The 13,750-nt window shown below is 41.9% G+C and overlaps 1 protein-coding gene across 3 annotated transcripts in view; it reads right to left on the bottom strand.

Moving 5' to 3' along the window:
- The window catches only part of XDH (xanthine dehydrogenase), a 55,532-nt gene that overhangs the window by 24,927 nt on the left and 16,855 nt on the right, over positions 1–13,750 (bottom strand). For all 3 annotated transcript variants that reach the window (XM_033056401.1, XM_033056400.2, XM_033056399.1), the window contains 12 exons: positions 13,537–13,645; positions 12,388–12,514; positions 11,556–11,617; positions 9,696–9,764; positions 9,029–9,097; positions 8,498–8,584; positions 7,116–7,257; positions 6,448–6,540; positions 5,366–5,517; positions 4,441–4,534; positions 3,568–3,677; positions 687–871 (listed from right to left, as the gene is read on the bottom strand). In XM_033056401.1, the coding sequence (XP_032912292.1) occupies positions 687–871; positions 3,568–3,677; positions 4,441–4,534; positions 5,366–5,517; positions 6,448–6,540; positions 7,116–7,257; positions 8,498–8,584; positions 9,029–9,097; positions 9,696–9,764; positions 11,556–11,617; positions 12,388–12,514; positions 13,537–13,645 (1,299 nt within the window). The remainder of the gene's footprint in view (positions 1–686; positions 872–3,567; positions 3,678–4,440; positions 4,535–5,365; positions 5,518–6,447; positions 6,541–7,115; positions 7,258–8,497; positions 8,585–9,028; positions 9,098–9,695; positions 9,765–11,555; positions 11,618–12,387; positions 12,515–13,536; positions 13,646–13,750) is intronic.

Consider the following 13,750-nt stretch of genomic DNA (forward strand, 5'->3'; position numbering starts at 1 on the left):
ACTAACTCTTCTCACACAGAATATGCTGAACTGGAAGGGACCCACCAGCTCCTGGCCTTACACAGAACACCCCAAGGATGACACCATGTGCCTGATGGCATTGTCCAAATGCTTCTTGAGCTCTGTCAGCCTTGGTGCTGTGAGCACTGCCGTGGGGAGCCTGCTCAAGCACCCAGCCACCCTCTGGGTGAAAAACTACCCTGATATCCAACCTGAACCTCCCCTGACACAGCCTCATGCTGCTCCCATGAGCTGTCAAGCAATAGCCATCAGTTCTATCTGGTCATAGCCCATGTGTGTGCTTTGCTGTCATCCTGGGCTCATGCTACCTTCCCTAAAGATATGGCAAAGCTATTGCATGATAAAAGCAAGATTTTTCCATCCAATTTGAAGTGAACCCAGTTTTGTAGATCATGAACACATCTAGCTTCTGTCCTCTTCAACTGATGAGTGAATTTAGCTAAAAAATGTCTCTCTTAATGAGAGAATGACATGGATCTTTGAGGGTAAGGCATACTGGAGGAAGCAAGGCATTACACAAAACACACTGCTGCAGAAGTGTAACTACACTTCTTCCCCTTTCTCCTTTGATGAGAGGATTTAGGTTGTTTTAGATATTTAAACTACTCCTGTAAAAATCAGCACACTTCCATTGGACAGTATTTTTGTCGCAGAAAAATTCCTACCTGCCAGTGAGTTCCTTGCAAGTTTTTAGTGCCAGGACAGTGGTAGGAGCCATTCCTCCATAGCTTAGTTTTATCTCCTGCACTCGGCTTGTGCCATCTTGGAACAGGATTCTCATCCCACAGGTCACAATAGCAATGTCATCCTCACGACGGGAAGCCTGCTTGAAAGCTGAGAAGTATTCACCCTGGAAGACAGAAAAAATATTTCTTTATTCTCTGCCTTGGCATTGGAGTGCACAAGCTGTTTACCTCTCTCTATGTGCACGAGCTATTCCAAGGAACAGTATCTGGTTGATTCATTGTGCAGGGCCAAGCAGGACATGTTTGTTCAGGCAGCACTGTTTATTTTCACATAATTCAATGATTAATTCTAATGTATCAGTTCAGTGGTTGTTCCCCAGCCTAGGACTGTGAGGGAAACAAGATTTGACAGAGATCTGGTTGTACCTGTCACATTTTTCCTTATCTCAAGAGGAAGAACTACAACACATTGTTTGTGCATAAACAAAACTACAGCTTCTCAGCAAGTTTTTTTTTTCCTCCCAGGCTGCTAAGATGGAAGCCTAATAAGTAAAACCCACATCCTAAACCCATCCCCTTCAGAAGTCTTTGAAATCTGCAAGAGTTGAAATCAGTAATCACAAATGTCTCTCAGTTCTAGAGTAGACCAGACTAACTAATAAAAGAAAATTTAATCTGTTACTGGAGATAGAATTCTCAGTTACTATCCTGGTCTCCACAGAGCAAGGAAATTCTTGTAAATGCACCAGCAAGTACAGCACACAAAACTTAGCAGCTCTTTTAATGAAGAGTGGCTGCACATAGGAGACTGACACTCCACCAGGATGCACCATGGAATGGTGACACCCTGGAGTCACAGCATGGTCAGGGCTCTGTACTGCAGGTGAGGACAAATTGCTATTCAGGCACCCTGCAGACTAAGAGAGGAATCAGATCTGATGTCTTTGCACTGCCCTTCTGGAGAGTTTTCTGACAAGTTTGCTCTCTAATAGCTCAGCCAAGTGACTCCACACAGCACAGCAGTCTGCTTCATTAATTACTTCTAATCTGAAGTGGACAGAAATTCTTTCACTATCGAACAATTTCTCTCCTGTTGACAGTGACAACAGTTTCACAAGAGGCCCTTTTGTGCATCAAGGACTTGTTACTGGAGATATAATTGAAGGATCTGCTTTATTTCCTGAATTCAAATAATTAGTCAGCAGCCAGCACATAATAGCAGAGGAGCATCAATAGCATCCTTCCAGTGAGAACATTCTGCCACTCTGCTTGTTAAAACAATCAGCTTTCAAAGAGGAGAAAAAGCAGCCTCCTCTCCTACTGCATAATCAAGAGATTTCCAATAACATGATTGCAACAAGAGGGCAATATTGCCTTCACTCCTCACAATACACCTTAATTTTCTTCATTCAGAGTCCTGTGGGAGGAAAGGTACTCATGACCTTTCCTCACTAGAAGTGTAGGTAAGTGAACCATCACATCATCTGCCTGCCTTGGCAAAGGTCTCTTGACAAAGTACAGAGCATGTTATGTAATTCTTTCTGTTGTTTGGCCAGTGTTGATGTGACAAGTTACATGAATGCAAGGTATAACAGCAGTTTCAAAGATAAACCAAAAAATTCTATCTAGCTGCATGCTGAAACAGCCCTGCCTTCATTCATGAGGAAACCACTGTTGCAGAAAACTTTGCCAGCACCTTCAGACATGCCCTGAAGAACTTCAGCTTCATTTGTGAGCAAAGATCAACCAAGAAACCATGAAGTTAAGAGTTCAAAAGTTGTTTTTCCGATCAATGAGCTGCATATAACCTAGGGCTGAAGCCACTGCCCCTACTTGCAAACATTTGTTTGTTTTGTGAAATTGCCATGAGACTGTCAGATGGATGGATGAATATTGTGTTTTCCATTGGCAACCTCAAGTGTTTCCCATTTTTGGCAAAAAGTGATGCTTTTATCACAAGACTGAAGAAAAATTGCTCAGAACTAGATGGAAAAACCACCATAAATAAAATAGATTTGTCCTTTAGTAGTTAAATTTTAAAATATTAGAGGATGGACAAGGGATTTGTTAGTTCTCTCCCATAATACAATGGCATTTCAAGCAAATCAGTGTTTTCCATTCATAAAGAAAATGTGCCACCATACTGCAAATCCTTGCATCTTATGACTTTGGAGCCACAAGCCCTAAGAAGATAAGTACCTTCACAAGCATAAAACTACTCTGATGTTCTCAGCCCTAAAGGAAAAGGCAAAGTTTTACTTCTTAGACACTGAATCAGTTGTGGTTTATGCTGCTACAGCAGAGAAATACCCATTGTTCCATTTGTAGCAAGTTGTGCAGCCTCATTTGGAGCTGCAAGACCACATTTGTGGCTTACAGAATGCAGAAACTGAGCTTCCCTTTCATCCATTCAGACTTTTCTCAATTTCTTTTCTCATTTCAACTCACAGAAATTAAGCAGGAATCTTTGGCACGTTAACTTCACTTTATATCAGAAATTGCTAAAATCTTTTTTGTTCTACTTTTCAGGCAGAACTTCTACCTCTGGGAACATCACTTTGACACTTTTCATCATTATCAAATGCACTCAAAAAGCTTCAGATAATAAAGTGAAATTTCTCTTCCTTGCACTAGAAAAATTCTTGGGCTTACCATACTTTATCATAGAGGCCTGCTCCTCTTGCTTGTGAAAAATAGTGTGCTGCTGGATTTTCTCCAAATAATTTACTTGCTTCCTGGACCACTTGGGACTACATAAGCATTTGGGGGCTGGTCAGGAAAAAGGTGCCTAACTTTGAGCACAACACTCAAATAACAGCATTTTAGCTTCACAGACAGTGAAGATTTTTTACAAGCTTACCTTTTTGCTGTAGGGTATTTCAACAGAGAGAAGAATTTCTTCAGGCTTAACTATTGTCTTTCTGTAGCCAGTGAAAAACTTCTCATCCATCATGACAGTCCTTTTGCCCTCTGTAGAGCAAAGGGACATCAATGGTGAATTAATGAAGAATGGCAAAAGTATGTGTGGAAAAGCCTTCAAACCAGACAAATCCCTCTTGATATATCATCTGATTTCATTTTTCCACTCTCTTCCACCAAATCAGGAAAATCTTTCTCAGATTTACTTTGGTATTTATGGAATCTATGACAGCTTCTAGGTACATATTAAATTTTCTTTGCACAGGAACTGGTGAGCCAGTTTCCAACACTCCAATGAAATCCCTCCTTTCTCTTTTCCATAGCCTGCACCTAAACCAGCACTCAGTCCACTGACCAGACAGTCCACTTACTTCAAAGATCCTATTTTAAAAAATTTTCTTAAGAACAAATAAAAACTGAGATGCTTGGCTTTCTTCTTAGAAAAAAGAAACAAGTTTCAGTCTTTATCTGAATAAGCCATAAGGATTAAAGTAAGGTAGTGACAAACTATTTCATGCCTTTTATTTTTCATTAATACACATCTTCAACCAGCTCTTCATAAGGACATGTCTGTAAGTATGTACATAGTACCAGAGAGTCCATCTGGCACAGAAGTCCAAAATTCTTTAGGAAGCCAACCTTATGTCTAGCTTTAGGATTTTAGCCTCAAAAAGTGCAAAAACACTGAAGACATTGTGTCAGACTAATAATGTGATTTACACTTTCAAGTTCTGGCCTGACTTAACAACCCATGGCAGAGGACTGCTGACTATCCCATTCCCCTCAGTGCCACAGGGAAATGTAACTAACTTACCTTTTGATACCAAAGTCAGTTTGCTTCCACTTGCCATTAACACAGGATTTAAGTCAGAAATTGGGCTCGCTGTCATTATGTTCCCGCCGATAGCCTAGAGTGAAAATAATACACCAGATAAATATTTAAAATCTAAGCAATTTTTGGCCTTTCATTAATTGTGAAAACCTAAACCCCACAAAATCGAATGCTGTCTCTCAGATAACATCAACATTTGCCTGAAACAGATTTAGAACAGTGTTTTGTTCATGCATCAAGACTACCTTATGCTTAAACCTCCTATGTACAATCATGCCAAAATTCAATCACTGTACCATCTATTAAGGGAAGATCCATCAAACTAAAAAGGGTATTTTCAGTAACAGTCAGGAACCAAGGTTTTTGGCTCCAAAACAAATGCATGGCACAGTGTCTCATGGAACAAAAGTTCTTGTTTGGTATGTTGGTTTAACTGGTTGCTTGATTTTTCCTTTTTTGTTGGAGCACATGGAGTTTGAACATACCTTCCCCTTTAAAACTAGAGGAAAATTTGCCAGATCTGATACATTAACACTATGACTGCCCTAGTTGTCATGCTAATGATACACACACCTGCTGCTCTGAAGTTTGTCCAGCAATCTAAATACCTTTTCTGTTAAATTAGTCAACTCTCACTACAGTTCCACCCACTTGGTGATAACTGCAATGGAAGACCTGGACAACTGCCATGTTTCTCTTGCTTGCTAAATGTGTGACATCAGTGCAGCACAGACACTAGCTGAGACCCCACCGCTTTCTGGGGTTGATCTTTGTGTGCTGGTTTCTTTCCCAAGGTTTGCAAACATTCTCCTGTGAGATGCACAGGGCACACCAACACTGTATGAGGCAGGGCAGCTCCTCAGACTGAGCTTTCAACTACAGCCCCTGGTGCTCCTGAGTCACTTACAGCAACATTCCTGATCTGTGGCCCTGCAAACCAGCGCAGCTGTTCCAGGACAGCCTTGAAGATCTCTGTTTTGTAGGCAGGAAGGTCTGCCACAGCTTTTCTCATCACCTCCTCTACCGACTTCAGGGTACAGGCAGCACCAATGGTGATCCCTGTAAACAAACCAAGGAAAAGAATCGTTGTTCTCAAAAATTTTGAGGTACAGAAGGACAGTTACTGTGTCTGCAAAAGCTTAGATGCCAGAATTTGACCTTCAGTTACACCAGACTATTTAGAATGTATTACATGTAAACATCACATCCTCAGAACAAAATTCACCTTTAAACCACGGCTCAGGCTGGTGCTGTCTCCCACATGACAGTAACACACCACCCTTAATACAATCAATGTATTATTAACAATATTGGCCTCCTATAGGTATTAGTTTGTCCTTTGAGAAGTGAACTCCAACTCCTTTCCAATTTCCACACTTTAAATATCCTACCAGACACTGGGCCACATGCAATAAATTGTCCTTCTATTTGTAGGATTGACCCATTTCCATCACAAAGCTGAAAGCAATGGAATTATAGAATTTTTAAGGTTGGAAAACATCTCCAAAGACCACAGAGTCCAGCCTCTGACTGAACACCACCATGTCAGCTAAACCACAGCACTAAAAGTCATGTCCAGCCATTTCTTGCACACTTCCAGCTGGTGTTCCATGGGCAGCCCAGCCCCATGCTAGACCATGCCTTCAATTGAAGAAATTCATCCTGATCTCAATCTGAACATCTGGCACAGCTTGAGGCAGTTTCCTCTTGTCCTGTCACTTGTTACCTGGGAGAAGTGACTGACCCCCACCTTACATCCTCCTTTCAGGGAGTTGTAGAAAGTGATAAGGTCATGCCTGAACCTCCTTTTCTCCAGGCTAAACATCCCCAGCTCACTTTTTGACATAGCACTCACTTGGTTTCCTGCATTGGAAAGGTATAACGCATACAGAAAACAACCTTTAGTCCGGAGATTTTCCTTCACACCCTCTATTATTCCATGGAGTCCCCACTCACCTTGCAGGTGTTCTGTCTTTTTTTTTTGCTCACCTGTTTCAGTGTGCTGAACAGCATTCATTTCAGGGATCCATGCTGGTGCTATAATCACTGGATACAGCAGGTTCTTTAACCTCATCTCGATACCTTAAGGAAAAGACACTGTTTGGTACTTGTGTGATATGGCTACTGTTTTGCATAATCCTTCAGGAAAGAAAAATTAATACAAAAAACCATAGAGCATTTCATAATTATATCAGGAACCAATTTCTCAAGACAACAGAATTACTAAATATGCCTGAACTCTCCTCCTCAGCACTTATGTTTGCAAAGGTATCTGTTTGGTGTGAGAAGGCAGTAAGATTTCAAGTCTTGAGAGTTTTCTCACTGAAAAGTCCTTCAAATTACAGCTTTCACAGCTGAATTCATTTGATTATGGGGACATTTTATGCTGTGTCACTCCCCTCTTTTCAAAATTCCACAATATAGCAAAAAGGCTTGGAGATCTGGATTAGTTTTTTTTCACCTGGCAAAGAATGAAGATAAACATTCACTGTGACATTAATCTACCTGAGAAGAAAATCCATTCCTACATACAACCTGAAAATAAATAGCTTTTTAAAAGCAATGACATGAAAGAGGTTTCCATTTGCACTGTTCTCACTAAATACTTAACGGAAGGTTTTCCAACTGTCATAAGAAGCATCAGCTCTTTCTCTTACCCACTTCTGTGTTCCCCACAACGAGTTTGGCATTGGGGTACTGGGATTTGAGAGCCACCAGTTCATTGAGAGTTGTGGGCTGGATCCACATCACACGCTCGCCTTTGAAACACATCTGCTTCTGCTGTTTGTTACTCTGAGTCTGCAGAAGGGAATTCAGATAGAGCTCAGCCCCAATCGAGCCAAGAACCCCTGCTCACCTGCTGCCCATGCCTGTGCCACACTGGGCTCTATCTCAGCTGAGTTACTGACAGGTGCCTGGGATATCCACACTCTTGTTGGCAGTTTGCTATTCCCCATCTTTCTGCTAGCAGTAATGAAAGTTTTTCTCATGCTGACAAAAGCTGTCCCTTCCTCATACTGCAGGTGCATCCTGCTGCCACATCTCCCTAGCAAGATGTGTGCCAGCAAGCTCCATCTGACCAAGGTTCTGGCCTTAGTTCCTTCAATGGGCTTTCCATTCTCATCTCAATCCAAAAAGTCAGGCTTTAGTACTGAGGAATTGCAATTACCTGCTAGGCAAGGTTCTGATTCCCTTTTTAACTACTTCATCCAGTGACTGAAGAAAACATGAGATCAGCCCTTGGGCAGGAGAACATCTTGGAGAAGAAACAGAGAAGCCCTATCTCAAGCTGGATACATCGGATGCTATGGTCTAAGGGAACCTACTCATGCTGTAGCTGATGACACATTGAAGCTGGGTACAGCAGCAGAATTAATGATTGAATTTCAGTTGTTAAATGTGAAGGAAGCTGTAAATGTGTCATGTGCTGGATTAGGTTCCTGGCTGGGACACATTGCTTAGCAGGGAGGATCCATGAAAAAGACAGGAATGAAACATGGACAGAAACTAATCTCACCTAACTTTTAATGTCATTTTGAGCCAACTAACTTTTACTCCTGCTACTGTGAGGGAAGATTTTTGAAAAGACAACTGTTTGAGATATATGTTCAGGTACATCCTGTAGTTCCTACTTCACTTCCTACACTATAAAGGGAACACAGGGAGACAAGCTCAGATATATCTGCATTTGATGTAGAAGTTCACATCTGACCTAGTAAACTGACATTTGGATTTTAGCTACTGTTCCACCCCCAGACAGGCAGTGACTGGGAAGGAAGGCAACCCAAGAGCAGAGACACACATGGTGAGAACCAGAAAGAAAGCCAGACAGCTGGAGCAGGCACCTGACCTGCATAATTCTTTTAAACCATTCTGAAATACCTTTTGTCGTATAAAACAGGGAAGGATTCATGCCCATGCATTTTCTTTCCTTAGCAGCCATTTTTGCCCTGCTATTTCCTCAGGACAGAGTCACTCAAACCTTGTACAGAACAACTAAACCAACAAATCACTGCTACTTCTTTCTGAATAAACTTACCATTAACTCTGGTGGGAAGATTGGCTCCTGTGTGGGATCCAGTGGCTGAAACTCAGAAGAATTGAACAGGCTGGAGGATGTGATTGTCTATGACAGAGAAAATGCAAATGGCTAGTGACTGAGGAGCAAGCTCTACACATACAACCATAACTCATTCCTCTTTCTACTCAAATCCCTGTCACTATTTCATAGAGCAAAATACAGCAAACACAGAAAAATGATGCCACCTGATTCAGCATTTAAGGTTCTTCAGTCATATTTTTCTGATTCCCCTGCATGTCTTGTCAGAACCCTCAACCTTGAACACACTAATATGTTTTTGGCGATCAAAAGTGACATCCCTTTCACATTGGCGTGTTAAATATACCTTTTCTGAGGTAAGCTCTTCTAACCATCAAATATAAATTAGTCTAAATTGCTTTACATAAATATTGCCAAAATAAAAGTATTTGGTTTGGCCATACAACAAGCTAGCAAAGACTTTAAACCATCAGAAATAAAGGAAAAACTACTAGTTGAGAGGCACCTTACCATACTGTCTTCTTTTCCATTCATGCAGCAGCCTGGACCATTGGCTTTTCCTCCACAGCAGCCCCCATTCTGAAGAAGAAACAAGCACACTTCAGCTATTCTAAACAAAGTCAGAGCATTGCAACTTTTACAGAATATTTTATACTCACACTACCTTATGCACCAATTTCTTCTTTCCATTCCCTCATTTGTTTTGTATCTAGACTGGTACATACAATGTGATTTACCTCTTTCCCTCCAGATATTAAAAAATATTCCAATTGTACAGTTTTGGAACAGAGAGGAAATTACTTCATTCATTACTGGACAGCAAAGTTTGGGAAAGATCACAGTGGGGAATTTAGACCTATCTTCACAGAAAGATGTATCACTTCAGAGAACCAGAAGGCGGTAACACATTGCTCAGTGTTGCCACCATGCTATTTCACAGAAGGGTTGCACCTTGGACACTCAGAAGGAACATCACTGTTTTAAAGCCCATGTCATGATGGCCACTCATGCTAATCAGGACATACACAGTCCCAGCATTTTCCAAGAGATAGACAACAAAAACAGCTCAGAGAGCTCTGAGTATCTGCACCACAGCAGAGGCAGAGAGGTGACTAACATATCAAGGCTCCAATGCTATATTGAAAATTGAGGTTATAGGTTTTAACATTCAGCTTACCATGGTATTTTCCCTCCCACTACTACAGCACCCAGTGCCATTGGCAACTCTGCCACAGCAATTCATGTCCTGTGGAAAGAAAAACTGTCCTGAGAACAAATGTGCAGATTTCAAGGAAATTAAATAGGTTTGATCTCTTTTTGAGAGAAATATCCAAAGCAGAAGGAAGGTGCCAACCAAGTAGGTGTTTCTCTTGCCAGTGGAAGGCAATATCCTGCAGTGTCGTGCCTACTGTCCTGATAAACCTCTTCTGGTTTGGAACTGTTCTGACCATTCAACCATTTTTTCTGGAGCTGTGAGGAGACACCCAGAGATGACTGAAAGGGACAAGCACATACAGTATAATACCAGTACTCTAGCACCAGGCAGACCAGCCTGAAAACCCTTGTTTCCAATCTGACTCCTATTAGTTTCGTTTTTTGAAATGCTCATTTACTGGGAGAGGCAGGAAATAGCAGATGCCTGTTCACATTCCACCTGCTAATCACAATTTTGTTGATCACTATCAGAGGTCAACAGAAACCACTGTATGTGCTATGTAGAATCCCTTTCTCTCCCTGGCTTCTCTTTTTCAGGCTGAGGTGCACTCAGTGCTTCCCTGTATGGAAGTCAGATTGCCACAGATGTGATCCTTGCTTCAGTTCTCTGAACCTTCTTCTATTCTGCTACACCCTGATGAGAGGAGCAGAGCTGCACAGAGTACTCAGGTGTAGGAAGAGCCATGGAAGTGTTTTTTGTTTTGCATCCCATTCCATTCTCCAGTCTCTCAGGTTCATAAAACCCTTCAGAAATTCTTCAAAGCCAGTTCCTGCCTTCACTACCCAGACTAACTTGATAACTGTTCCCTTATTTTCTCGTATCCTTACTCACACTCTTTTAAACCACATTTAGGGATAGGTGCAACAGCCTTGCTTCCACCACAGGCCCCAGCACAACTCCACAACAGTGATCTCCCCTCCACTGCAAAAATATGCCATTTTTCCTCTACTGCCTTTTAACCAATCTTTCATCCATGCAGAGATCTTCCCTCTTAATACCTATTGTCTTTAAAAGGCTTGGGTCAGACACTGTGGAAAGCCTGTTGGAAATCCAAGCAGCCTTTTATCAGCTGGGTTTACCAATCATTTGTAATGGATCTCACTCCTGCTTGTATTCTCTTTTGTTGATTGCAATTCTGGATAATAAAATGAAATTAATGGGTATCATTGTAAATTCTTTCCTTTTGCTATTTAATACCAGTTAGACCCATGACTGGCTGGTAATTGATGAAGTACATAATGATGTACTCTCCTTCACAACCCCCAGCACTCTTTCACATACAAAGGGACTAGAGAAAATTTATGGCAAAGTTTCATACCTCACCCAAAACAGCACAAGAATTCTGGGCAAGAGTTATAAAATTGTGACTTCAACTTCTTTCCAGAGCAATTCCTGTTCTGCAACTGATCTTTCAAAAGAGCAAATTCCTCACCAGATTCCTCCATGGTGTGTCCCTACCACTGCACCATACCTTTACACTTTGCTCACACCAGGATCAGGATGCAAGCTGCATTATGCAGAGAGGGTGCATTTTTCTGAGACTTACAGAAAACTGTTGCTGAGTCTGATTACCTGTGATCCAAAAAGGGACCATCAGATGGATCTTATTCAAGTGTCCCAGCAAGTGGAGAGAGTAAGGAGCTTGCTCTATCTGAATTATTGATGCATGAATCCCATGCAAAGGGGTCCAGAGCTGGAGCTGGGTTGTTGCAGTATACATATTTCCTTCCTCCCCATTTGAGTTCATGGCATGTTTCAGTAACAGGGAGAAAGACAGCCAACTTTCCTGGCTTTTTTAAAACATCATCTGAAGGCACTTACTTTAGCAAATGTCCTGTATCCTTCCAGAATGGGTCTGTAGCCTGTACACCGACACAAGTTCCCTGCATTGCCAGAGCAAAAGAATAAGGATTTAGTGTCATTTGGCTAAAATCTCCTTTTAGAAAATTCCATTGTTTCTCACAAAAGCTTGTCAAATCTTGATACAGTTAATGAAAAAAATGGGGGGGAGGAAAATTTCATTAGAAACCTTGCAACAACCCTACCATTTTTTGTTGAAATTTAAACTGAAATGCATTTAGAACAAATTTGATCTGTCTTACTCAGTATTCATTTATCTCAACTTATTAGTATACCAACTGGTCTGCCTCCTGAATTACACAGAGATTGCTTTCTCCTGCATCATCATTCCTCTCAGATCACTGCTGCAAGCACAGTAATGACTCCAACCTCAGCAACAGCAATCTCTCACAGGATTTACACAGCTGGATTCTGCTCCACTCCATCATTGCGTGCTGCTGTCTTGGTCCTTGACTTGAGGACATGTTCTCTGTCACGTCTGCAGGCTCTTGTGACAGCAGTGAATAAACAAGGACACTTTGAAGCCCCTCAAGGACAGGTCACCTCTTGGTCTGTTGTTAAGATTAGTGGGCTCCTGATCCCAGACTGAGGCCACTTGCCCCTGCTTATGAACTATGATGGCCACTTCACAGCACCTGGCCAGTCTCCGAGTGGAAAAGTTGCTTCTTAACCTCATAACCGTCAGCTATTTTTAACAAAATACATTAGAAAATGGTGCACCTCCATCCCACTGGGTGAAGCAGATGTAATAAAAGCAGAACAGGTTGCTCTCCTGCAGGGCTGTGAATATTACCTTGGAAAGCATCTTCAATGTCTTCCATGTGGGGCTCAGGGTTGTTCCGAAGCAATGTGTACATGGACATGACAATGCCTGGCGTGCAAAAGCCACACTGGGACCCATGACTTTTTGCTATTCTCTCCTGAGAGAAAGTAAAAACCACAATTAGCCCATAATATCAAGGTGAGTTCATTGTTGTGCTTGTTTTCCATCACACTTCTGTTAAAAGCAAAACCCAGTATCACAGAGGAGCTAAATTACCATCAGATGTTCTCTGGTCACATTATCAGTGAAACAGCCTTCAAAGAGGAGAGCAGCCTGAAAAGTTTGCACCTAGGCTTTGAAATCAAAATGTGACTGAAGGCCACTAGAAGATTGCAAGGAGATCAGGAGTTCTTCAGGTTTACCATGCTAGGAAGGTTTGGGCTACCTGCCTATACCTGAGTTTGAATTTCAAAACTTAGCTGCCAGAATCTTCAGGTGGGGGGAGAGAAAAGAAGACAAATAAACAAAGGACAGATTATTGCACTTATTTTTCACTTTGTTGTTTCCTCCCTCAGATACTGGCACAAGTCCTACCCACTGCGCAAAATGAGATGAATCACAGTTTACCTTAAGGCAGCAGGTCTCTGACAGAGAGAGGCAAGGCTGCATTGTAACACCTTGCTAGAAGAGCAAGGATGCACATTCCTGTCACTCCTTCTCACCAAGAATATTTTGAGACTCCAGAAACATGGCTCAACCAAACCTTCCTTCATTACTGCAGGGAATGTTCCTAACTATGTAAGATCAGAAACCAGAGTCATTCTTGGAATGCCACATAGGAGACCCCAAACCTATCTCAGATTTCCTAGCTCCAGGTCATTATCAGCATTCCCAGTCTGGGATGTGGACAAATACAGCCATGCAGCCCAAGGACTAAAGCATTGGCAATTCAGCCAGCATAGCACCAGTTAACCTGTTAGGGGTAGAACAGAGCTGTGGCATTGTCTCAGGAGTTTGATTCTGTCACTTAGCCATTCCTGCAAGTATGGATTGCTCATGTGGAGAGTCAGCCTTGTGGCTTTAGCATTATGGTGGAGGTCCCAGTGTCCTGGAACAGATTTAATTAGCATAAGAAAACATGTATAGAGAGTTTTAAAGTTACCAGTATTAACAGCTTACCTGGGCTGGGTGCAGCCTGGATTTTGTGTTTCCTATGCCTTCAACAGTAGTTACAGCCACGTGATGCAGGGCACAGACAGGGAAGAGACAAGCATTGGCAGTATGGTGACTAAAACAGTACATTAAGGTCATTTTATTTGACAGTGTTGCTCAGAAAAGGAAAAAGGGAACAGGAGCAGTGAAGAGAACTTGGAAGCTACAGCAGCGAACACAG

The sequence above is a fragment of the Catharus ustulatus genome, chromosome 3, assembly GCF_009819885.2.
Source record: "Catharus ustulatus isolate bCatUst1 chromosome 3, bCatUst1.pri.v2, whole genome shotgun sequence".
Taxonomy (NCBI): Eukaryota; Metazoa; Chordata; class Aves; order Passeriformes; family Turdidae; genus Catharus; species Catharus ustulatus.